The sequence below is a fragment of the Eschscholzia californica genome, unplaced genomic scaffold, assembly GCF_041429995.1.
Source record: "Eschscholzia californica isolate CP2 unplaced genomic scaffold, dmEscCali1.0.p SCAF_1, whole genome shotgun sequence".
NCBI classification, from domain to species: domain Eukaryota; kingdom Viridiplantae; phylum Streptophyta; class Magnoliopsida; order Ranunculales; family Papaveraceae; genus Eschscholzia; species Eschscholzia californica.
The window spans coordinates 48,564,753-48,592,628 of NW_028238198.1; the positions used below are offsets into that span (position 1 = coordinate 48,564,753).

General features: G+C 36.7%; 1 protein-coding gene across 1 annotated transcript; it reads left to right on the top strand.

Annotated features, from left to right (window-relative positions):
• The first annotated feature begins 16,991 nt into the window (after positions 1-16,991).
• LOC147567303 (uncharacterized) lies at positions 16,992-18,191 on the top strand. Its single transcript, XM_086653933.1, has one exon. It carries the CDS (start codon positions 17,149-17,151, stop codon positions 18,046-18,048), a length of 900 nt encoding a protein of 299 aa, XP_086510059.1. The 5' UTR covers positions 16,992-17,148; the 3' UTR covers positions 18,049-18,191.
• The last annotated feature ends 9,685 nt before the right edge of the window (positions 18,192-27,876 follow it).

A 27,876-nucleotide genomic window follows, 5' to 3' on the forward strand; every position in this document is an offset into this window, starting at 1 on the left:
CTTTTTTTTTTGGAAGACGACTACGATCCACGTACGTCGTGATATTTGGCATCACCAGGAAATCCCAATTTTCTTTTCATAAATTGATAGTTTTGTTGGAATCGGTACCTAGCTCAAAAGTAGCTGGACCGGTTTTTGGTTAATTTGATGTACCTATATTCGTTAGAATCTCAAGCAAGACATCTCGTTGGATTCGTCTCGTCGAGCTCTTGAATTTAGACTCAAATTTTGTCCAAATCCGATTCCGTATGAGTGAGTTATTACAAAATTCGTTTGGTATGGGTACCATTAACTCAAAACCGGGATTTTGAGTTAGTACCACATTTATGAAAGAGGAAATGGTTTATTTCCTTTTATAGAACCTTCCATATATTTATGGTATGTTCTTTAGAATAGAAAGGTGACTCACGTGGTTTGCACCACGCAAACCACGCGCGGCGTGGGCGAATGGGCGTTTAGGGCGCATTGGGCGCTTTAGAGGACCCGCACGCACTTTGCACTTCGCACGTACGCATCCTCGCGAGGAGCGATTGGAGCCTTGGATTTTATGATCATAGATATGATCTGACGGTCAGGATATTTGGCGCTCTTTAAGATAGATCCGTTGATGATCTAACGGTGGGCGTTCAATGCGCGAGATCTTAATAGATCCGTTAAGATCTGACGGTCAACATGGCACCCGAAAACCAACAGACAAATATGAGCATCCATTCTTTTCTAAGGCACCTGTCTGAAGTGTCACCAACACTTCACACGTACGCATCGTCGCGAGGAGCGATTGGAGCCTTGGATTTTACGATCATAGATATGATCTGACGGTCAGGATATTTAGCGCTCTTTAAGATAGATCCGTTGATGATCTAACGGTGGGCGTTCAATGCGCGAGATCTTAATAGATCCATTAAGATCTGACGGTCAACATGGCACCCGAAAACCAACAGACAAATATGACTGTTGGGAAGCATCCATTCTTTTCTAAGGCACCTGTCTGAAGTGTCACCAACACTTCGCACGTACGCATCGTCGCGAGGAGCGATTGGAGCCTTGGATTTTACGATCATAGAAATGATCTGACGGTCAGGATATTTGGCGCTCTTTAAGATAGATTCGTTGATGATCTAACGGTGGGCGTTCAATGCGCGAGATCTTAATAGATCCGTTAAGATCTGACGGTCAACATGGCACCCGAAAACCAACAGACAAATATGACTGTTGGGAAGCATCCATTATTTTCTAAGGCACCTGTCTGAAGTGTCACCAATACTTCTATAAATACCAAACAGAATCCAGCAAACAAAACACGAAAGTTTTAGCATTCAAAGTTACAAGAGCATTTAGAGTTTAAGAAGTCCATTCATCTGTCGTTCTTACCGCTTGTTCTAAGTTCGCACGCTTTCAGAAAAACGAAGTACTCTTAGTCGTCACACTGAAAGGTACAGCCGTTGTATCCTGGGAGACAAACACCTTACTGGTTTTAGTACCAATACCAGGGTGTTCACTGTCTTAAGGAAAGACAACTCGACTCGGCTTTCTCTCTCTAACCTTTTAATTTATCATTGTTTTGAATTATATTAGTTTTTTTTTCCCTTCCCTGTTTAATCTGTTAGATTACAGTAATAATTTGAGAATTAAAGTTATCTCTGAATTTATTTCAGAAAGACACTCTAAAGTGTATCCCTGTTTTTTATTAAAACAGGAAGACCAGATTCTTGGTTTTTCATAATACCAGCAAAACAACAAGTTTTATATGTTGTATGAATATCACGAAAAATGTATAGGGGCCACATTCTAACCACTCGCTTCAGGCCAATCAATTGTCAGGGCCGGCCCTGGTTATATTTTACCGATTTTTATCTTGTTTTTCCGCTACTTAAAAGTTCTGGATGGTTGGAGACAACAAGAAATACTTAGGGAGCTGAAATACTAAATACATTGACTGATCTTTTTTTTACCAAAATAAAAAATTTATAGGGAGATTAACTCTTTGAGCCATGTCTTATTGAAATTATTGATCTTTTAATTAGTCATAAGCGAGTTCTGTGAATGGTATGGTTCATCTTTAAGCAATCTTTCTACCAAATTTATGTTTGAATTGCTGCATATACTTTGTTTATCAACTTCCTTTGGCGTTAATAAAAAATTAGTGTTGTTGATACTCTTTTTCTTCGGCTAGCGGAAGAGTAACGACCAAGGTTGATGTATACAGTTTTGGAGTGATACTAAAGGAGCTAATCACCGGCGGAAAGACTCTCAATGATACCTTAATAAAATAATATATGAACATAGTATCATGGTTTCAAGGACTGCACCTAAACAAAGAGAACTTACTTTAGGCCCGTCGTGTTAAGTTTGTGGTCATCCAACTCAAAACCAATTGGCAATGAGTGGAGAAGACCTAGACCTTATATTCTTGGTTGCTAGATACCCATTCTCCCATGTGAGACTATTCTCACACGTCGATCCTAGAGTAGATTACGTAGATTACTTAAAAGAAACAATGTCCACCATTGGAACACTAGATGTATCAAAATCTCAGCCACTCTCCTTTTTGAAGAAGAAGGATAGGGAGATACAGATATGAAGTGGGGTCTTGCAAAAAAAGTAAAAAAAAAAAATAGAACATGGAGTATAATAAATTGCGATTACGATGTTCATCACATCTTTATGATGTATCAATGCCTTGTAACGACTAACGCATCGTAGTCGATTTCTTAAAAAAAAGTGTCCAAATCAAACCAAAGGTATACTGAGAACTATTGTTCAGTGTATACAGTATATGTAGTACTTTTGTCACATACATTAGGAAGTTTGACGAAACGTATTCACGCTCCAAAATTTTCACTTTTTTCTATTTCTACTATTATTGTTGTTTGACTTCTTTTTTTTTAAGACAAATATAACATCTATTGATTGATAATTAAGCGAGCTACATTGATGTTACATTGAGATAGAGTGCAGTTAGGAAAACAAGTAGAGACAGTTGTTTCCTTCTTCCTAGAGTTCACAGCAAGGTTATGGGGTTTACTGTTGAACTTACTATTTACATGCACGAAGGAGATACTAGTAAACGATGGGACCAGCTTCTGGACTTCTTTCAAATCATGTTTCGACCTCCATAGGGTCAAGTTTCTCCTCCCATTCAATAAGTTGCTGACATTGACTGAGTTGCCTTCCGGAACAACCTGTTGGATAACATGGTTTCTTGACCACCATTTCAGACCAAAATATAGTTCGCACCACACCCGAAGAACCAAATGGAAAAAAAAAATTGATAGTTTCAAAAAAACCACGCAATTTCTTAAAAGAGGAATCAAAAGATTCCAGGATTACCCCCCAGTATTCTCTCGATAGAGAAGTCATGTCCCACCCCAATCTGAATAGATCGCGATCGGACACCTGGTGCATAGGGTCGCTAACTAAGTATGAGTTGAAAAACTCAACAAAGCCAACAAATACATGCAAAGAAGCTGCAAAGGATGGAGGGTGAAGTACAATACCATAACTGATGAGAAATATGGTCATAATTGAGGTCATCGTGGTAATGCTAACCAAGGTAGGAGAGGTTCGAAACCAACACAAGTTCGGAGATAGACCTATATAAATTGTGACGTCCGAAAAAGATGATAGTCCAAGCTGTGTTTCAAAGCTAAACCTTGACCGTTTACCCGGGTCAAAAGGCTTACCAAACATCGAAGGAACCCAGACCCGTTGTATTATTCCTGGATCAAACGACTGGCCCAAATAGTAGTAGAAACAGGTCCAACTATAGATGATGAATTTGGGCCACTTAACAATCACTAGATCCACTAAATAGCGCAGCCCAACAACCGAACTCGACCGAACACATACTTCACACGTGTATTCTGACAGGTTATTAGTTTCTATGCAAGTGACACGTGCACTATCTTCATCCCCCAAACAACTATCCGCACCGGCGTCGGAGCAGAGCTCGGCCATCATCAAACCATTGTAGAGATAGTCAAACAGATAGAAGAAGTATGGTTGATCCATTTGTGGGCTAAGAGTCTTCAGTGAAGAAACAAAAAGAAAAAACTAAAGGACAAGTCAAATCTCCTAAGGGTTACAAACACTAAAACCAGCAAACTTACTCAAATGAAAAAGAAAGCAGATCTACAGCTAATAACTAATCAAATAATGAAACATATCATTGATGAGTGGATCCTATAAGAACAAGAAATTACAGAGCAATATAAACAAGATAGGAACATCTAGAAATAAAAAACATACAGATGATGAAGATCTATTTGCCCTGCTGTTGGGTCAGGGTACCCTTATCTCCAATCACCAAGCAGGAAGCCGGTGGTCAAGATCAAAACCTTGTCTGCAAGAACCTTATTACCTTGGTTTACTCTCAAGAAAAGAAGAGGAAGATTGATTTTAGGGTATAACCTTTGTAGATCTACTTTCTCTCTGCTATGTTAAGTTGGATGATGATATTAAAAGGTATTTACTTGAAGGGATTTGCAGGGATTAAAGGAGAAACTTAGGTTTTTGATGGAGGAGGAGAAGCAATTTGGAGATTCATGACGTCATACCAGAGCGTCTCTCTCCTCCCCATCAGTGAGAAAACCCACAATCGAACGGTTTAAAAAGTCCCTTATCGTTGTTTGACTTGAATTACTCTTCAAAACTTTTTCCTCCTCATTTCTTTCACACTCTCCTACTTCATCTCCCTCTTTCTTCTACCTCATATCTTCATTTTTATTTGTTCTCACTGACAGAGGGTCGGCGACCTTCACTAATTTTTTTTAAAATCTCTTCTTCTCCCTGTTCCTTTCACTACCACCACACCACCACCATCACGACCACGATCATCTCTTATCTTTCTTTTAACACAATGAGAATGATAATTGGTCACAAATTGGGAATCAAACACGACAGTAACTCTTTGGTAAACAACATGAACACATACGAAGAATACACCTTAACTCTTACCTTCGCAAAATAAATTACTATTCGTAACTATATTTTGAGTAAAAGATAAAAAAGATGGCTAGTCAATTTCGTCGTTTTTGATGTCTTACAAGATTCATTATGAGGTGACATATGAAAAGATAATTTAAGTGTCTTTTTTTTTTGGAAGACGACTACGATCCACGTACGTCGTGATATTTGGCATCACCAGGAAATCCCAATTTTCTTTTCATAAATTGATAGTTTTGTTGGAATCGGTACCTAGCTCAAAAGTAGCTGGACCGGTTTTTGGTTAATTTGATGTACCTATATTCGTTAGAATCTCAAGCAAGACATCTCGTTGGATTCGTCTCGTCGAGCTCTTGAATTTAGACTCAAATTTTGTCCAAATCCGATTCCGTATGAGTGAGTTATTACAAAATTCGTTTGGTATGGGTACCATTAACTCAAAACCGGGATTTTGAGTTAGTACCACATTTATGAAAGAGGAAATGGTTTATTTCCTTTTATAGAACCTTCCATATATTTATGGTATGTTCTTTAGAATAGAAAGGTGACTCACGTGGTTTGCACCACGCAAACCACGCGCGGCGTGGGCGAATGGGCGTTTAGGGCGCATTGGGCGCTTTAGAGGACCCGCACGCACTTTGCACTTCGCACGTACGCATCCTCGCGAGGAGCGATTGGAGCCTTGGATTTTATGATCATAGATATGATCTGACGGTCAGGATATTTGGCGCTCTTTAAGATAGATCCGTTGATGATCTAACGGTGGGCGTTCAATGCGCGAGATCTTAATAGATCCGTTAAGATCTGACGGTCAACATGGCACCCGAAAACCAACAGACAAATATGAGCATCCATTCTTTTCTAAGGCACCTGTCTGAAGTGTCACCAACACTTCACACGTACGCATCGTCGCGAGGAGCGATTGGAGCCTTGGATTTTACGATCATAGATATGATCTGACGGTCAGGATATTTAGCGCTCTTTAAGATAGATCCGTTGATGATCTAACGGTGGGCGTTCAATGCGCGAGATCTTAATAGATCCATTAAGATCTGACGGTCAACATGGCACCCGAAAACCAACAGACAAATATGACTGTTGGGAAGCATCCATTCTTTTCTAAGGCACCTGTCTGAAGTGTCACCAACACTTCGCACGTACGCATCGTCGCGAGGAGCGATTGGAGCCTTGGATTTTACGATCATAGAAATGATCTGACGGTCAGGATATTTGGCGCTCTTTAAGATAGATTCGTTGATGATCTAACGGTGGGCGTTCAATGCGCGAGATCTTAATAGATCCGTTAAGATCTGACGGTCAACATGGCACCCGAAAACCAACAGACAAATATGACTGTTGGGAAGCATCCATTATTTTCTAAGGCACCTGTCTGAAGTGTCACCAATACTTCTATAAATACCAAACAGAATCCAGCAAACAAAACACGAAAGTTTTAGCATTCAAAGTTACAAGAGCATTTAGAGTTTAAGAAGTCCATTCATCTGTCGTTCTTACCGCTTGTTCTAAGTTCGCACGCTTTCAGAAAAACGAAGTACTCTTAGTCGTCACACTGAAAGGTACAGCCGTTGTATCCTGGGAGACAAACACCTTACTGGTTTTAGTACCAATACCAGGGTGTTCACTGTCTTAAGGAAAGACAACTCGACTCGGCTTTCTCTCTCTAACCTTTTAATTTATCATTGTTTTGAATTATATTAGTTTTTTTTTCCCTTCCCTGTTTAATCTGTTAGATTACAGTAATAATTTGAGAATTAAAGTTATCTCTGAATTTATTTCAGAAAGACACTCTAAAGTGTATCCCTGTTTTTTATTAAAACAGGAAGACCAGATTCTTGGTTTTTCATAATACCAGCAAAACAACAAGTTTTATATGTTGTATGAATATCACGAAAAATGTATAGGGGCCACATTCTAACCACTCGCTTCAGGCCAATCAATTGTCAGGGCCGGCCCTGGTTATATTTTACCGATTTTTATCTTGTTTTTCCGCTACTTAAAAGTTCTGGATGGTTGGAGACAACAAGAAATACTTAGGGAGCTGAAATACTAAATACATTGACTGATCTTTTTTTTACCAAAATAAAAAATTTATAGGGAGATTAACTCTTTGAGCCATGTCTTATTGAAATTATTGATCTTTTAATTAGTCATAAGCGAGTTCTGTGAATGGTATGGTTCATCTTTAAGCAATCTTTCTACCAAATTTATGTTTGAATTGCTGCATATACTTTGTTTATCAACTTCCTTTGGCGTTAATAAAAAATTAGTGTTGTTGATACTCTTTTTCTTCGGCTAGCGGAAGAGTAACGACCAAGGTTGATGTATACAGTTTTGGAGTGATACTAATGGAGCTAATCACCGGCGGAAAGACTCTCAATGATACCTTAATAAAATAATATATGAACATAGTATCATGGTTTCAAGGACTGCACCTAAACAAAGAGAACTTACTTTAGGCCCGTCGTGTTAAGTTTGTGGTCATCCAACTCAAAACCAATTGGCAATGAGTGGAGAAGACCTAGACCTTATATTCTTGGTTGCTAGATACCCATTCTCCCATGTGAGACTATTCTCACACGTCGATCCTAGAGTAGATTACGTAGATTACTTAAAAGAAACAATGTCCACCATTGGAACACTAGATGTATCAAAATCTCAGCCACTCTCCTTTTTGAAGAAGAAGGATAGGGAGATACAGATATGAAGTGGGGTCTTGCAAAAAAAGTAAAAAAAAAAAATAGAACATGGAGTATCAATAAATGGCACACTAGATGTCTCTGTACATCTTCCTAGAATTTGAAAAACTACACGACAACAACCTCCTACAATTTCCGTCCTGACAATATTGATTTTCTAGGTCTCCAAAGTATCCCTTCTAGCATTTCAATTTTTTCCATACGACGCTTTAACAAAGATCCAAAGTCTGGAAAATTTAGTAATGAATATGACAAAACCACGAAAAAGTAAACATTCAAAGATAACCCACACGAGTGTTTTTTTTTCCTTCAATTTTCCTCGTTGATTTTGAGTGGAATGGGGCCTAAATAAGCCATTGAACTTCCAATCATCCATCTTTCTCTGATTCATTGAAATTAAGGAGCTAATAAAATGCACCAGACAAGAGACGCCTTTACTGACCTTTCTCAACCAAGTAAACTCTCTCTCTCTCTCTCTCTCTCTCTCTCTCTCTCTCTCTCTCTCAATGGATCATGACATGGATGGAGGTGGAATATTGAGGAGTATAATGCAGTAAGTAGTACAATATATGTGTGAAAAGATTGACTCCATTATTGGTAAGAAAAGAATTTAAGATTGAATTAGTATTTTCATTTTTAGGTTGGCTGGCCTGGACCAATATTAACTTCAATTTTACACGTCTCTTTAATGTGGGAAGACTCTATCTAAATATTAAAACTCTAAAGCAAATGATAAGGGGGGATTGGTTAATCTTTGGACTGTTTGATAGGTGTATTAAATATGAGTTGATTTCAAACACGAAGTTAGATCCATAACACATTTGTGCGATCTGGTTTCACTCTATTAAGGTAATTATAAAAGAAAGTAAAATCTTAGTACATAAGATTGTCACAAAAGGATCGAATTTCAACAAACGTACAAAGCTGGAGTGTTACTACATATTCAAATCAAATTACACATTTCAACAACAAAAAAAAAATCAAATTAGACAATTGTTTAAAAGTGTGTTGAATCTAAGTTCACCTCAAAATCACAACTAAATTAAGCACGACCTATTAACATTTTGTTCTCGTGTAAGTGTCGGATTAGTGATAGGAAGTTCATGATAACAATCATATTTTTTCTTTACTAGACATAGTATAATATCATTTTGTCATTGTTGTCATTCTGGTAAATTTAAGACAAAATTACGTAATCTATTGTGTTCTTGTGAATAATTGAGTATCTCTATCATATATCTTATGATTTTTTGCCTTTCGAAATAACACCTTGTATAGTTCAACAAAAAAAAAAAACACCTTGTATTATTATCAATATTTTAAAATAAGGCAGCGGCTTTGGGGAATAAGGAATAATCTCCGGAGAATAAATTCTCTAGGTAATCCATGTTTTTTTGTATATTCTTCGTGAAATATTTTATTGAGTTAATTCCTATATGGCCCCCTACTTTGTGACCAGCTTCCTTTATGGCCCCCTTTTTTTCGTAAATTCAAATATGGCCCCCTATTTTCAGACAAATGTCATCACTACCCCTCTGATTAATGTATTTTCAAAATAAAATAAAAAACAAAACCTAAATTCCACCTCACTTCCTTCTCCACCACTCATCTCTCTCCACGTCACCTCTCTCTCCAACTCACCTCTCTCTCTCTCTCCAACTCATCTCTCTCTCTAACTCACCTCTCTCTCTCTCCAACTCATCTCTCTCTCTCTAACTCACCTCTCTCTCTCTCCAACTCATCTCTCTCTCTCTAACTCACCTCTCTCTCTCTCTCTCCAAGTCACTCCTTCTTCTTCGACGAAGGTTGCCGGCCAGAAAATTTTCCGGCCGGCGACCTTAAAAAAAAAAAAAATTACCCTCATCTCTCTCTCTCTAGAAACTCCGGCGAAGGGGTTTCCCCTTCGCCGGAGAACAGACCTTCGTGGTCTGTTCAAGGTCTGTTCACGAACAGACCACGAAGGTCTGTTCACGAACAGATATGGTCTGTTCTTGAACAGACCTTCTCCGGCGAAGGGGTTTCCCCTTCGCCGGAGTTTCTAGAGAGAGAGATAGGAGAGGTAAAAAAATATTTTTTTTTTTTTTAAGGTCGCCGGCCGGAAATTTCTGGCCGGCGACCTTCGTCGGAGAATAAGGAGTGACTTGGAGAGAGAGAGAGGTGAGTTAGAGAGAGAGATGAGTTGGAGAGAGAGAAAGAGGTGAGTTGGAGAGAGAGAAAGAGGTGAGTTGGAGAGAGAGAGAGATGATGTGGAGAGATATGTGTGGGGGAGTATGAAGTGAGGTGGAATTCAAGTTTTTTTTTTTATGTTGAAAAAATATTAATAAGAAGGGTAATCAGGACATTTACCTCAAAAAAGGGGGCCATATTTGAATTTACGAAAAAAAAGGGGGCTATAAAGGAAGCTGGTCACAAAGTAAGGGGCCATATAGGAATTAACTCTATTTTATTTTAGTCTAAAAACTCGATCTTTGGTAAAAGGACATGGTTAAATAGTATTGGGACCTTCTAAAAAATCAACTTTTTTTTCATATTTTAGGTCCCTTTTCTAATTTGGTAAAGGGACATTGCTTTTAAAGATTAAAATAAATAAATAAATATTTATAGGAATTCAAAATTAAATTTAAAATAGAAATGAAAAAATATATCAAAATATTTTTGTCTCCTTGTTCATCTTTCTTAAACCTTACAAATTCCATCATAAACCCCTACTTTTACCTTTTCAACAACATACAATCACCACTAATAACCAGTATAGCCTTGTTTATTCGTATTTAAGGCGTTTAATATGTCTCAAGACATAGATAATCATTTATTAATGAAATATGATGTTTCATGCATGGAAAATAATGCTTCATTAGTGAACAATGATGTCTCATTAATACAAGGTGGTTTTTATCAGTCTAACAAATTAATACAGTCAATAAGTGACAATATTGGTGAACACTTGTCGGAAGAGGTAAGAAAAATATTATTTGATATTTAATTGAAGAAAATTGTGTTCTTAGGTTATCTCTTCGTAGACATAATTTCAAGCACCTTTTCAATTGGTGAAGATGATAAATTTCGGCCATAATGGTCGAAATTAATCACAGATTTCGTTTCCAGAAAAGTGTCAAAATTACGGTACCGAAATATCTAACAACTTTCGACCAATGTGATCGAAATTTTGTTAGTTGGTCGATTTTTTTTCTTTTGCAAAGATTGTTTGTAATTATTCTTTTGTTTTGTTTTATATAGCCAAATATCTGTGATGACGGTTAAAGTTTCGAACATGTGAAAGAAGACTAGGAGAAATTTGTTTTGAGGAACTCTGTTTCTCACCTGATTTGGAGGAAGAGAGAGAAGGAACTCGGTTTTCACAAAATATGAAGAAAGGGATTTAAGGTTTTGGATATTGTTGGTTCTAAAACTTTTAATTGAAAACTTATTTTTATTTAAAAAGGTTTTTTAAATAAATATGAAATATTTTGTAGACGTGTTTGTAAGTTAATGTCTACTTACTAAAAGTGCCAAAGTCCCTTTACAATTCATGTCCCAATACACCTAAGCAAGGTCCCTATACCAAAGACCAAAAACTCACTTGATCAAACATTGTCACCTAATCTTCGTCCTCTTTATCACATTCACCACAACAACTTCCCACCAGCACCATTCCGATCACCACCATTCCAACCATCATTGCCACCTCTCTCTCTCTCTCTCTCTCTTAACTTGCATGTCTGGACAAATCAAGTTACAAACATTATAGATTTGATGCACTAGTATTCGCTTGGAAATAATGTCAAAAGTATAAATTACGATTTGCGAGTCTTAATGTACAGTAGATCTGTATGCTCTGAACGGTTTCTTTCGAGAGAAAGTTCAAATTCTTTTTCTCCTCTCCTAACCCTTTCTATCTTTATGCAGATCTTGGAGAAGTTGAACGAGCAAAGCTCGAGTTCAATGGGGTTGGGGTTGGCCACAATGTGGGACTTCTACCTCCTAGCCTAGCCATGAAACACCCCAGTTAAGTTCTCTTTTCATCGTCAATGAAAATGGAGTATTCTTTGAAGGAGATGTAGTAATTATATCATCATTGCGCCTTAGAAATGATTGTAGTAAGATATTCACCTCCACTCACTGGTTAGAGCATCTCCAATGCAACACTCAAACTCTAAATCTTAGAGTGCCAGATAGGATTTTTTTTATAGTTTTTCTTTAAAATCCATCTCCAATGCAAAACTCAACATGAATCTCTAAAGTGATGTGTCAAAATTTATTTTAGAGATCCTTAAGATTTAGAGTGTCCTCTTGAGATTCTCTAAGTGCCACATAAGCAAATCTATAAGTTTTAAACCAAAATATAGGTTTTTAGAGTTTCTCTTGAGTGTTGCATTGGAAAAGGTTTTGCAATAGAGTGTCTCTAAATGGCCAAATAGGAAAGAGATCGACCATTTAGATATCCATTTTTCACATTTGACACATAGGATTTTTAGAGATTTTCTTGAGTCTTGCATTGGAGATGTTCTTACATCTAACAATGCAACAACCTCACCAGTTAAGTAAGTACTTGAAGAAATCTCAAATTTTCTTTGTATGGAGAATCTAAATATACCCAAGGACACAAAACCTAGAGTGATTATAAAGTGGTGGATCAACCGGCAGTGATGAATGTACAAGCAGACAAGCTGGCTAAATGGGAAAGGAAGAAAATAGATCTAAAGAATGACACAATGTACCTTATTTTTTAATTCCCATGTATTGTAACAATACTGTTTTTGATTAATAAATGCATGAGTTCAACAAAAAAAACCGGCAGTTATGAATCAGTTGTGGCATGGATAAAATGTCTACTGTAATTAGATTAGGGAGAAAACAGTTTATCCTATTAAGTTGAAAATATAATCAGAACCAAATTTTGTGGTGTTTTTTTAGCTTTTTGGTGCATTTTGTAACTTTGTAAATTTCAGACTATCGAAAATAAAATCTCGCTTAGAGTGTTTCAGACAGCAATGCATGTTACCGCCGCCTAGGGCTCCAACTGATATAATATTTGTACCTTGGTTTGTTCGGACAAGCAAGTTCAGAGAGAGAGAGAAAGATTAGGAGGCAATGTTTGATCAAGTCAATATTTGGACTAAAATAATATAACAACGAGTCAACATTTATTGACTAAATTCTTTATTCCCCAGAGAAATTTTTATTCTCTAAAGCCGCTGTCCAAAATAATTGCTCACCTCACCGAAAATAACATATTTTATTTTGTTTTATTTTACTAAGATATCTACCCATGCTGCACAATGCAATGACAGGTTCTTTGAATGTTGACTAATCCCAAACCAATGGAGTCTAGATTTTCTAAGTTCAACAAAATGAACTTCATTGACCATTTCAAAACCCCATTCATTTATGATTTTATCTATAGTTACAAGATAAGGAAACAAAAATCAATGTAAAATGAGAGAAAGTGAGATTCCTTTCGGGTACTCTATTTTCGAAATATAGAATTTAGATGCAAACGATATCTACATTCATATTAAAAAAGAAACATTTTGGTCCACATTTCGGTGCATCTCAGAATTTGTAGGAAAAATTGTCGATTTTATATCATTCAACCCTCGAGCAAATACTATGAGTGTCAGGTCCCCAAAACAATAACATATTTTGAAGCATATTCGAGGAATTTTATATTATGCCGCGGTTGCATTTCGAGACAGGTAGTGAGGTTGTTGCCTAATCAAATGACAGGAGATTAACTATGGATATCTAAACCACTGCAAAAGATATAGGTAAGATTAGTTTAATGGGAACACCTGACAGCTTAATATCTTTAATTAGTTCATTTAAATAAGATACTTATTGAGTTAATTTACTATATCTAAAAGTTGGAATGGTTAAAGATTGACCAAAGGAAGTATACTATCTAAGAGCAAGACAAGTTTAGGCGGGGATCGCTTGGCATTTGAAATTGGAAATTTCTTCCAAAATGATTGTTTGAGTCAAAATATTATACGTAATTATTAAAAAAAAATTATTTAAAATAACAAAAAGTGTCATGTTTATTGTGAATAATCGTGACTTATATACGAAATAATATCTATAATTATCAATGAAGATATTATCTATCTTTTCATATCAAGAATACTTTTTATCGAAAAACCTCATTATCGCTCAAGAATAACAAGATACCAAATTCTTTCCTTGTTCTTCTTCTTCTTTGTCATGTTTCGTTAAAGATGATAATGATAACTAGTACTGATAATAATAATTATTTTAGTGATAATAACAACAGAAATAAATAAAAAATAATTAAATAACTGAATACTAATATAGTAATATATTGTTATATTTTTGTAGAATAATATATTGTCACAACATGTAATAATGCCAGATATTATTATTTGTCTATTTTATCATAAATAAATATATTATTTTGTTTGAAATATTCAATTTAGTATGAAAAAGGGGCTGCATTAAAGTGTTTCTCAAAATGTCAATACACTTTTTTCTTGAGATCCAAAATCTAGATGATATCAATCGAAATTGTAAGAGACGCCAACAACTCTTGGTTGGAGTGGTAAGAGGTATAGTCTTCCATCTAGAGGTCAAAGGTTCGAGGCACACACTGAACAATTCAAAAAAAAAAAAAAGAATTGTAAAAGACTATATATAAATATTAACAAATATCTTGAAAATTTCGATAGGCATAAAAATCCCGATCCACTCCCTCTTGTGAAGTTCAACATGTCCAAAACAAAATTTCTTAATCGCTCTGTATTTCTTTCAATATTTTCAACGTTTTACAGAAATATTATTAGAGGCCGAAATGGAATTATTCTAAAAAAACGTTAAAACATCGATATCCACGTCATTTCCTCTTCTCTCTTCCTCTCCACCTCTCCACTTTACCCCTTCCTTTCTACAGCTCTTTCCTTTCTACATCTTTTTTTTTTTTTACCGTTTTTAAGTTATATTTATGCGACGTTTTCTTTTGTTACAGGTAGTTCTTTTACCAAAGTCGAATGCTTTTTTATTTTCTCATATACAATTTTTGTTTTCTACGTATGTTACTAATAAAAATACTTATTTGTCTACCGAACTAGAATTTATTTTAAAGAAACTGCATGTTTGTCGTGAACAAACTATGTCTTGAACAAACTGTTGTTCATCTTAAACAAGTCCAAACTTTACTTATTTGTCTACTAAAATATATTTCAACAAGGCCAGCGCTTTGGGGAAAGCTAAATAGTTTCCGGGGTGTAAAGACTTGGTCAAAAATTGGTCAATTTTGTTTGACAATTTTATTTAGGGGGAAAGCAAAATACTTCTCCACCTCACCTCACTCTCTCTCCACCTCACCTCACTCTCTCTCCACCTCACCTCTATCTTCTCCGATTAGGTCGCCGGCCGGAAAAAGAGGTGAGGTGGAGAGAGAGTGCGGTGAGGTGGAGAGAGAGTGAGGTGAGGTGGAGTGTTTTTTTTTATTTCCCCGGAAAAAATCTAAATTTCTACATATTCCCTTTAAAATTTCACACCCCGAAAACTATTTAGCTTTCCCCAAAGCGCTGGCCTTCAACAAACAAAAGGCAAAAGTCAAGATGATTAGCTGAAGATCTATTAAAAACAAACATAAAACACAAAATCCAACATTGAATGAACATTAATATGATTCAGACAAACAAAATCACAATATCAGGTCTCGAAAATTAGATTTATTAAAAACAAAAATACAAAATTTAGGCAATACTATTTTCGCCAAATTACAATATCAATATTCTCGTAGTTTCTTTAACTTAATTTTTTTGACATAAGCAACCATTTTTTTCAAACAATTTTTTTTTTGTCTAAGGCTCCAAATATTGGCCTTAATAGCAACATTAACAAAAAAATTCAGAATTTCATTTTATCCACCAATTTGCGTCTAACTGGCCATTTTGGCTCCCATAGCGACCGATGGCTAGATTTGGTTCCATTTTTTTCTGAAAATACCCTTACTAGTCAACGTAAAATTAATTATAAAAAATCTTCAAACATAAAATCCACCTGATCTCTTCCTTCTCTTCGTCACTCCTCTTCTCCACTTCATCTCTCCCTCGCTCAATCTCACCATCTTCTCCGGTGAACCTTCCAACTTGATTTATTCTTTGTTTCTTTTGTTTCTCTCTCTTCGTCTACTTTTCTTCCATTTTCCCTCTCTACTCTCTCTAGCAAAAGAGGATCCCCCTTCGCCGAAGAGAAGAAGAAATGAGAAAAATAAATAAGATATAATTTGTTAAGGTGGAAGGTCACAGGAAAAAGTGGTCGCCCTACGACCTTTGTGAGATAAGATGGTGAAGTGGAGAGAGGTAATGAAATGGAAGAGAAAATGAGACATGAGTTGGATTTAAATGTGTAAAGATTTTTTATAATTAATTTGATTTTGGACCCTAAGAGTATTTTCGGTCCTTGGAAGCTAAGTCGAACTACCATGGGCCAGGACGACTAGTTGGTTATTAGAGCAACTCCAACTCGAATCGGCTGAGGCTGAGAATTCAAATTTTCGTGCTCACCCTACTGGTCCAACCTAGGTTGGAGGGGGTTAATTTGAGGCTCAGCCCCAGCTCCCCTCTTCAGCTGAAGGGCTGGTCACATTACCGTTGGGACTCGTTGGATCACATCCAACGGTTATTAGAGCATTCCATCTTGCTCTTTAGATGTGATTCAACGACCAGATCTGGCTGTTGGATCACATCCAACGGTTCGATTTTTTTATATACATATATTATCCTTTAATCTGTTTTTTTTTCATTTAAAAGATGATTACTTTAGAGTTTGAAAAAACATAAATACTTCAATTTTTGTTTTTAAATTTTAATTAGCTTTGATTTTTTTTAAATTGTAGCAAAAACTTTTATTTCGAAAATAGTTCTCCAACCTGAAAAAACTATTGTTTCGAAAATAGTTCAAATACGTCTTTCAAATATACAGAAGTTCACATATATTTTTCGCACATTCACAAAAAATTCACACATAAATACAAATTTTAAGAAAGAGGTGGTCTAAGGAAAAGGCCAAAAAGGACTTAAATCCATAAAATAACAAGACAACCTCACGAGTATCTAACAAACAAACTCTTATTGGTTCTGGAAAAGTTGTACCAACGGCAGTCAAAGCTCAAGTTTGTAGTCAAACTTGTCACTTCCTCCCAAAAGACACACCCTCTCTTCGCGCTGCTCACTTGACCCCACACTCACATACTCTCTCTCTTCAGTATCCAAACTTCCAAACCCCAGCAAAAAAAAAAACCTTCCTTTTCCCATCTCTCTATATATATATAAACCCACACGCCCAGTTTTACTTATAATCTCCTGACTCGATCCATCAATCTCGCTCAACCCCATCTCTAAAAGATCCACCGACCTAACCATTTCTCTCCTTCCCAAATAAATTTTACAAGATTATCTGCTCAAACCTCTCTCTCTATATATATATTAGCAGTGATTCTATCTACATGATTAGATAGATCAAAATGGGTATAAAATCTTTGATCAGTCTACAAATGATTCCATGGTGTTTTCCCCTTTTATGGAATCATATCTCTTGCTTACCTCCCAGATCAGGAGGTGCTTCTTCTCCAGGTGATGATGATGATAATGATCAAGCAAGAGGTTCATCAACAATCAAACTCATTAAATCAGATGGTATGGTAAAAATCTATCACCAACCCATTATTGCATCAGATCTAATGGAAGAATTCCCCAAACATTTAATCTGTCATTCAGATTCATTTTTCATTGGTCAAAAGATTCAAGCCTTATCTGAGAAAGATAAACTTCAATTAGGTCAAAAGTATTTCCTTCTTCCTAACCATTTCTTTCAATCTGTTCTCTCTTTTGTCACTATTGCCTCTTTTGCATCTGCTTCAATTTCTCAATCTTTATCTTCATCAAATCAAAATAAGAAAATTACCCATCATTGTCAACCGTTTGATATTAGAAAAACAGCATCTGGGTCTTTGCAAATTAGGGTTTCAGATGAGTTTATTTCGAAATTAATGGAAGTTAGGAAGATAAAAGACAATACCAACGAGGAAGAAGGAGAAAGATTAGTACAAGTTGGAAATGAGAAATCTTTGGGTAATAACAAAGTAATCAATAGTGATCAGTTGAAGAAAGAGTATAGTCAGTTAGTAGGGTTGTCAAGGCAATGGAAACCTAAGCTTGAGACCATAACTGAATCAAAGAAAAGGAGGAAGCTTGCTGCTTCATTAGGGTTAGGGTTTGGAATTGGGACAATGATAATGGTTCATAAATCAAATAATAAGAAATCTAAAAGTTCATCATCTGATCAACTTATGCATGTCATTACTACTACTAGTAGTAGTAATTCTTCAACAAAGGTCATCAAAATGTCCAAAGGGAAGAAGTAGATGATTTGTAAATTTTGTTTTTTTTTTTCTTCTTCTTTTAAATGAATAGATCTTCTTCTTCTTGTGTAAAATTAATTCTGTAAGATTGGGTTGATTAGTTGGACAAGGTATATGATTAATGAATGAGTGATCCATTCAAACTCCCTCTCTCTAAATTTGAGATCCTGGAGGTGTTGTTGACTCAGATCAACTATCAGATCTGAGTTGTTGAAGGTTGACAACCTGGTCAAATGTGATGCGCTGTCAACAGTTGGTAGCCCAAGTGGTTCCAAGGTGTTGACATAAACTTCAGAAAACCCTGGAGGTCCCAGATTCGAATCCCAGAAGGTGGAATCTTTGGTTATTTGAATTGGGATTATGAGGGTATAAATAATGTTGTTAGGCTTCAGGCCATTGTCTTGTTGGGTTATAGGTCCGGTCTCGTTAGTGTTTGAGTGGGCGGTTAGTGAGCTTATCACATCTATGATGTATCATATGCCAAAATATCACGACGTACGTAGATCGTAGTCGTCTTCAAAAAAAAAAAAATGTGATGCGCTTTTTTCTTATAGGGCCTCCTTTTTACTCTTGTGCCTCCCTTATTCTTCGCGCCCCAGGGTCGGGTCAGTGCGAGGGCACTTGGGTTGGGCTAGTGCGATACTCTCTCACTCTTTGTGCCCCATAGATATGGATCAGTCCATGGCACTTGGACCGAATCTAATTTGTGCTGATCTTGAAGAACATGGAGTAAGGCCAGTCCGAGACCCTCAATCTAATATGTTATATGTGGGTCTCAGACTGAGGAGTCCAAAGACCAAAGAGTGTGTCAAGAGAAGGTGGGTAAAGAACAAAAAGACGGAGAACGGACTAAGGCCAGTCCGAGACCCTCTGACTGTTCTAATACGTGGGTCTCTGGGGGGCCAGAGAAAGTGCCAACAGGAGATAGAGATAAAAACAAGAAGACGGAGCACCTTTTTCGTATGGGTATCTATTTTTGCATCTTTCTCGTCAAACTGTTCCATCCATGGAGGTGGGCACCACGCCAACTAGTCCAGGGGTGGGTGGAGACGTGGAGTTGTTTATGGGAATAGCTAGTTGTCATTCCTATTTTGAGAAGGGTCCAAACTAGTGGTCAAATGGTTAGGCGTCTCTCTCCTCATGCTTTACTTCCCCTATTCAAAACCCTAGCCGTTTCCCATTGAAGACAAATTACTAGTCAAACAGTCTCTAACTTTACTCACCGCCCAAATTGCCAAAAAGAAAAAGTGAAAAACTCCAAAACCGAAGGTTAGGGGCGGGAAAAGAAACCGTTGGTCTATAACCTGAACCTCAACCCTCGGGTTCTTAGTATTTTTGGTGGCACCCGAAACCTGACTCGGGTTTACTCAAGCCCGCCTGACTATTAGACATGTCAATTTCAGACTTAGGTGCTGTTTGTTTTTTTTATTTTTCAGATCTGAAATCTGAATTGGATGTCAATTCAGATTTCAGATGTTTGTATTTTTAATTTAAGAAAATCTGAAAAGTCGTCTGAATAGAATCTTTGGCTGAATAGGCTGAAAAGTATTTTACATTTTTCAGACTTCTAAACAAGTCTGAAAACAATGTCCAATAGCTGAAATACGTTGAATGACCTTTATACCCTCGTAAATTAGAAATATTCTCAGTCAAATGCACCACCACCACCATCAATCGGACAACCACCACCATCAATCGGACAACCACCAAGACCACCACCACCACCACCACCACCACCAAAGGAACAAACACACCACCGCCTCCACCACCACCAACCAGACCGTCGCCTCCACAAAATAGACCATGGAAGAGAAAAATTCAACCATGGAAGCCTCAATCGACTTTAGGTATGGGTTATGTCTGGTTCGCCTCAATCGACTTTGTTTTTCAACCATGGAAGCCCTAATGGACGTTCTCAGGTTTCCTCACCACCATTACCAACCATAAACGAGAAAGACGACGCTTGGGGTCTTCTATTCGCAGCTGCCGGAAAAGTTGTAAGGATGAAGATGAACGATGAAATGACTCACTTCCATAACCATGGCAGAGGACTACTCGGTCCCCCAAGAAACCCTAGTCCAGTTTCTGCTCCTATCAAGAACAACCCAAATTTTGGGGTTTTTTCAAACCAGTCCCAGATTCAAGCTCAGGCTCTTACCCATCATCAGTTACAGAATATTCATGTAATTTTGTTACTGGGTTATGTGAGAAAGAGAGAGAGAGAGAGAAAGAGAGAGAAAACGACTGTTAGAGAGAGAGAGATGAACCTTTGTCGATCTACTATGAGAGAGAGCGATTTAGAGAGAAGGAAACGAAAACCTTCGTTGATGGTGAAAGAGGGAGAACGATTGAGTGAGAGAGGTAAACTGTAGAGATGGTGAAAGAGGGAGGGAAGAACTAGGGTTTTCTGGAAAAAGAGAGAAAGAAACTAGGGTTTTGTTTTTGCTAGAGATGGAGAAAGAGGGATATAAGAATTAGGGTTTTGTTTTCTTTTTATTCAGACCAGGGAGAGATTAGGGCTTGTTTGTTAAAAATATGAAGTAAGGGTATTAATGCCAAAATACAAATTCAGATTTAATGATTCAGATAGGAAAAACAAACATCCTAACTTGTGAAATATTTAAGTCAATTCAAATTCAGCCATTTCAGTTCAGCCAATTCAGATTCAGCCAATTCAGATTCAGACATTAAAAAAAAAACAAACAGCACCTTAGCTTCCCATCCAAGTTACAGCCTTAAATCTCAGTTAAATAAATCCACTAGATTTTTTTTTTTTTTGTTAAGGGAAAATCCACTAGATATATGGCCGCAAACCAAGTGTAATTTTGCCTATCTTTAACAAAAAAAAAAAGGTGTAATTTTGCCTCAAAGAGTTTCTGGTGTCACCATCGTTCTAGATTTAAGGGCGTAGTTAATATTCATTTGTTCTACAAGATGTTGTGTGGATTGTTTTCAATTGCGGGATTTTGTAATAGGGAAGTTTTATAAGGCCTCCCCAATTTTGTTAAAAGGCCTCCCCATGAACTATTTTACTTGTTAAATTATAACTGAGGGGAGGCCTTTTAACAAAAATGAGGGGGCCCTATAAAATCTCCCTTTGTAATATGCTTATACATATTTAACACCCTGTATTTCGAACATTTTTTTGTTTGTTACTTTTTTAAAAGAAATATATTTATTCTAAAAGTGGCATCGATTGTTTGATCTGATATGCAGTTAGCCCAACAAATTTGGTGTTCATGGTAGGACAGTGGACGATTAATTTAGCTTCTGTCCGACGAGATCCCTTCATATAACTTTAATGTGTAAATGAATTTGCTACATTGTTGTTATTATCTTTTTTTTGATGAAAATTGTTGTTATTATCTTGTCTTGAACTTATATATTTTGTAATCTCATATGTAAGTCTCCATGAATGTCTTTCAACAAAAAAAAGTCTTCATGAATGTACTTCAGTCTTTATAAAAAAACTAGGTATAACCCGTGCCTCTGGCACGGCAAAACTCGTTAGCCACACGAATTAGTTAGCAAAAAGGTGTGCGTATTTGTATACTTTATTTGTTCATTTTTAAACCGTTTCGATTACTTTAAATGAAATCATTAATCACATCATTATTTGAATCAAAACATAATTTGAATACCTACGCTGAACAGATCCAAAAAAAAATCCATACTAATTTAACAAATGAAAAGAAATAAAAATTTAAAATATAACTGCGAAATTACCTAAAGAGATCATTTGGAATACAAAATTTCCATTTTACATATAAAAGTGATCGCCTATATTATTTAACACCTACACATAAACATATACAAGGAGGGTACCGGTGACCAATGTGAGAACAATAAAAGAATGAAAACGATAGTCTGCTCGAACATTAGGTCCGACCGTAGTTAATCTGTGAAGTACTTGTCGATAAAAATCATATAATATAGTAAAAAATCAATAATTTGTATTATCATAGAGATAAAAAATTGAAGTCAATTACTTCATAGAAACAACACCACAACCATGACACATGCAAAGAGCAAGCTGATATTGAGCACGCACATGACCAATATTTGAAGCTTTCAACAACCATTTTACTGTCTCCTCCGAGTTAGGAGGTTCCGCTGAAAATACATGGAAAGTGACGAAATGAAAACTACAACATGGAGGAGAAAATAAGAACACCTAAAACATGGGGTTTCTTCTGTAAAAAAAGACTGTGAGAACATGGATTTTTTCTTTTGTTAAAAAAAGACCATGACAAACTTTTGCGTCCTAATAACTAAAAGCCAGGTATCAGGAAATTATCATCGAGCAACTTACAAAAATATTTGTTAATATAAAAATCTCAAAGACATAAATTGAAGAGTGGAGTAATCCCATTTAAATCTTGCTACCCCATCTTCCATCATTACATAGTTCCCCTGGAGTAAGCAAAAGATACCTGAGCTATTTCTTGAAATGTACTAATCGTATGTAATCTTCTCTCTAAAAAAAATCAAACCCCATATCTGATAAAATGACACCAAAGAAATCTTTCACTTCCTCTCCCTAGATATTGACTCCCTTTTGAACTCCAAAAAATTCCTAAAGCCCTTTTCGAGTATGTGAAAACTATTTCTTTTACTCAGATTTTATAGAAGATATGGAGTTTTCAATCACTTGACATTCCAAAACTGATGGTGTGAGAATACAAAAGAAATATAGATGTAAGTGAATGTTCAAATCAAAAAAGTAAATGAAAGGGTGTTAATGAAGAGAAGATGTGATCTAAACGTTACTGTTAGCCAAAATTATATGCAATAAACTACAATATTTCTTAGCAATAGATCACATTTAGTTCACCATTTAATGTTTTTATTGTTTAGATAGGTCCAATGGATCTAAAGGCTACAATTTAGGGTGAAATAAAACAGATTTATCATGGGACAATGGACGGCTAGATTTATCTCATTGTTTGTCTTTTGTATAGATTTTTGTTTGTCCCCGTCAGCATTCAACATCCTGTTTTATATAATAGATTCTAACACAACGCGACATACACAACAAGTTCTAAAATATTTGATTACAATCTTAAGGTAGGAATTTAGTTTCTTTTTTTTGTTGAAATAGGAATTTAGTTTCTTAATCTATTATTTTTCTCTTTTCTTCAATCCAACTTTCTAGTTGACACCTTGGCATAACATTCCAGAAATCTTCCTGAAAATCGTACTGTACTTTTGAGTTGATGTCTTTCCGTACCGCCGTTGAAAAGATAGGAGGTACTGCAAAACATTCTGATGCTCAAGTCAGTTCAGTGTTACAAATTGAAAGTTTAAGTAAACGAAAGGTAATCATCAGATCGATCCCTTTATCAGGGCAAACATGTGTTGTTTATATAGGCTTGCATGGTTGTGGTGAATCATTAGCTTTAAGAAGGTCATTTGAAAGGGGCGTGAACATAATCGTTTCGATCGTAGCTGATACAATTGTATCTCCTGATACGACAAGGGGACATTCAACATTATCAAAGCCCCGAGTAGCCGACATTTTTGTCAGACGAGCAGAACTCAAGGTGTCGAACATACTTCTCCAGACCTCCCTTGTAAGGATTCAGGTTGCAAGGCTTGATTTGGATCCACCCTTTTGCTGGCCTTTAAGCTATGACAGAGCTAAAGGTGCCAAAGAGCCTCGTGCAACCTTCTATGACGGGGATTAGGTGACAAAGTTCTTTTGGGTCCACCTCTTTATTGGTTATGTTAAGGTCAGGCTCGCGCGTATTCAAAGATTCGACACGTGCATCCCAGGCCAATCAGTTGAATTCTTTGACTGGTCAGAGCTAACGTATGACAGACCTAAATTGTGAAATCTATATAATAAGTGAAGATGGTATCTTATTTTTTTTAATATAACTTCATCTTCAATGGCTATGATTGAACCTTCTAAACTTATCTCCAAGGTTGAGAATTATATAACTCAAACTTATCTTCAAATCTTCTTCAATGGCTAAGACTACACCTCTCAAACTTATCTCAAAGGATTGAAATTATGTCTCCTAAGCTTATCTTCAAACCTTCTTCAAGGGCTAAGATTGCATCTTCTGAACTTATCTTCAAAGGTTGAGATTACGCATTTGATAGAACTGTCCGCATCCGGGACACAGGTTTTACCCTCGTTCCTTACATAAGACATGTGAAATATTTATGTCTTAAGGAATTTCCCAAACTGTCTATTATAGTTCTTATGAGATTCAAATCTTAAAAACTCTCTTGGTGAGTTATCTATGTGTATTCTCTAATATGCATCCATGTAATTGACTAAAGGGCCTTTTATTCATATGGCCCATGCAACTAAGCTATCGGTCAATATTACATCTTAGCTTTCATACATCATTAGTGTGTACTTAATGACCTAAGCGAGGGTTTGAGATAAATGAAAAAAGTCCAAGTTTACATTACTTGATAGAGTTTCATTCGTCCAATTTGGCAGTTGACGAATCTGTCTAAAAATTGTGTGTTATCTTGGACTATTATTTATCTCTAAACCAAAATTTGGATGAGTAAATAAATAAGATTTTATTCCTGATAACAAACGCTAATAACTTAAATACATACTATATGAACACAATTTCATTTTAAAGTCAGTCTCTAATGTGCTTTAAATACCTATACGTTGTTTCATATCATAAGATAACAACATAGTAATATATAATAATATGGCCACAACTGGTAGCTCAGTTGGTAAGTGCATTTGCTCCGCAACACGGAAGTACGTGGTTCTCCCATGGAAGAGCAAATCCAGAAATAATGAACTTGGATATAAATAAAGTAATATCTTTGGGGTTTAGGCCATTAACTCGTGGGGCTTTTAAGCCGTTAGTTTCGTTGGGCTTTAGGCCAGTAGTAATTGAGGAGTTATCTGTTGGAATATGTGTGTATCTAATACACCTAACTGTCTAGTGTTCTAAGCGGAATCTCAAACATCTATATGTTTAACACTAGATTACCAGGATCGATAAAGCATGAACTAATCAATGAACTAGAATAGGAAAAATACCTCTATCGCGTTTTTCCCACGAACCTTTCCAATCGCGTGTGAAGATCGAGAGCTCCAATTGTCGCTCCTCTACTTGAGACACCGAGTGTGTTGACTTGATCTTCCTTCCTTTCAGACTGCTAGGACTTAATAGAAGGTTGAGAATTAAAGAACTCTTCTTCTTGACTAGATTGATAGAACGTGAGCTTTTTCTCTACAATCCTCTCTCTCCACTAGCTGTATATTGAGAGAGAGAGAGCTGTATATTTTTCCTTCCTTAGAAAAATCACAAGAAAAATCCACACCTTTTCTGTTCCCTAATGACCCTATATATAGAGAAACCCTAATTAGATTTATATTCAAATTAGGTCTTTCTATTTTCGGGTCACAGAAAAGATAATTACCAAAATATTTTGGCTATCCCCGTTAGTGTGGTCGGCCAGGGCAACCCACTATGGTTTTTACATGGCTGGCCCACTTACCTTGGTCGGCCATCATTTGGCAGCCCAAAAACCCCTAACTCCAGGCACCCCTTTTTAGGCCCGGTTCTTTCTATCTTGTTCCGAATCTCCATTCGAACCTTTTCGGCTTATTTAGTTGGATCCAATCCCTCTTTAGCCTGTTCCCGTCTAGTCAAGTCTCTCCGATCAAGTTACCACTCTTATGTGTAACCCGTTGTAGGATCCGGTCTATGTTAGCCGCGAATCACCGAAGTGATCCGACGATCGTAGTTGGCTTCTAGCATAGCATATCGACCCCTAATTGGACCGGACTGGATGATCTTCACAGTATGGTCATCGTTATCCTAGCTGACAAATTGATCGCATTGCCATCTTGGTCGAAGGGCACTCCTTCATACCGAACGGATATATCTTTCAGTCTCCCACTTGTACTTAGAACAAGTGCAATGCTCGATTCCTATGTCTCTTCGTATCTCATCTGATACGTCATATCTTTCAGACTTTCTTGATCTGGAGAACAATTGTCAAAGCAAATGATTAACCATTAATCCATTTGAGTGTGGCCACACATTTTCCAGTTGCTTCTCCTCAAGTGGCCCGGAGATACTTATCCTAACTTAATAGGAGGACATCATCCAGTCTTGTACTCCCACTTAACTTCATGCCTATCCTGTCTCCCCCAGTATTCCGCCTTTATAGCCTCCTTTTACGGGACGGCGTTTGACGGTACCAAAGTTCGACATTCCTTACATAAGATGAGTGGAGTACTCATGTTTATGGAATCTCTCCAATCTTGCCTATGAGTGTTCATGACATTTTTCAACTTTTGAAGAACTCTCATGTTTGGGTTATCCGGTGTATATTCTCCAATCATACACTCATGTAATTGACTTAAATACTATATTTCTATAGCCCATGAAACAACGCTATCTGTCAATCTCACATGCTAGTCTTCATGAGTCATTGTTGTCCATGCAATGACCTGGACTAGGGACTTAACAATGAATCTATTCCAAGTTCACTTAGTAGGGTTTCATTTACCAGATCACGCATCTGATAAACCTACTTGGAATGTTTCATTATTTTTGGACTGTCGATTAAATCCTAAACCATGATTTAATGACGAAATAATTAACTTATTTCTGATAATAAGAGTTTGTAAAATTTGAGCCTGCCCGTGTAACTCCTTACACCCTCAATTTTACTAGTCTAAGCTTAAAGCTTAATGCCTATGACCTTAGTATTATTTCCATACTTAGTCGAAGGTGACAGTTTAGTTAATAGATTAAATCTATATGGATTTTGATTGTCATCCTTATGATAATTTTCAGTATTTCCATACTAGCTTAAAACTTCCCAAGTTTTAACTTCTTTCTTTTATTTGTAAAGTTTGCAACAGACTCTGCCTGGAACCTTTCCAGCTTACTGTTCTTCCATGTCAAGATTGTCATCTTATTCTGGAAGTTTGCAACATATGAATTTTCAACCTTTGATTTTCTTACCGAGATCTCACAAGTTCTTCTCAAGTACATTGTGCGATCCAGATCAGCTTATCTAGATTTGATTGGTAACGCCCATAGATACTCCAAGTATTTTACGACGTCGAGGTGAATGCTAATCATGTCCCACATGACCGATCTTCATGCCTTTAGCATAACCATCTTTCTCATGCATGCTTGCTCATCAGAATCCTTTAGATTCTGAATCTTGCTAAGAAGTGTGCCATGAGACTTGGGTAGAAATACTCCTTTTGAGTGTTTCACATTGGACTTCTCAAGACCTTTTCTTGAACAAGTCTTATCACCTTGTCGATCTATCTCTGCAGATCTTTGGTGCCCAAAAGCATTTCACCTTTATGTGGTCCTTTTATTGAGTCAGTTCTAAACTGTTTTCAACATCAGAATGTGTTCTCAATCTCCAATATGTCGTCTACATACTAGACCGAAGAAAACTGGGCCACTCCCACTAACCTTCTTGAATTTCTTAAATTCAAGATTTATCTTCATTCCCAAAAAAAATAACTCTTGTATACTTTGCTGAATCGAAGATTCCAACTCCTACTTGCCCGCTTTAATCCCTCGATGGATTTTGAAGCTTGCGTTTTACACCAGCTTTAAAAGAGTTAACTTCCTCCGGAATGTGTCAAGTACACATTCTTTTGCTAGTGATTTGATCATTATGGTCTTGAGCATTGTGACATGAGGGTTGGTCTTTCCTGGTCCATACCATGAATTTTGCGACCTTCTTTTTTAGTCATGCTCTGGGAAACACCAATGTTTCCATCCTTGTCTGTTTTTCACTTTGAAAAACCTATTTGGACTTAACAGGAACCCCTTCCTTTAAGTAAAATAGACCAAGTTCCAAACT

Excerpts from the sequence above, each read along its gene's own strand:
- LOC147567303 (XM_086653933.1), top strand. The coding sequence starts at position 17,149 with ATGGGTATAAAATCTTTGATCAGTCTACAAATGATTCCATGGTGTTTT.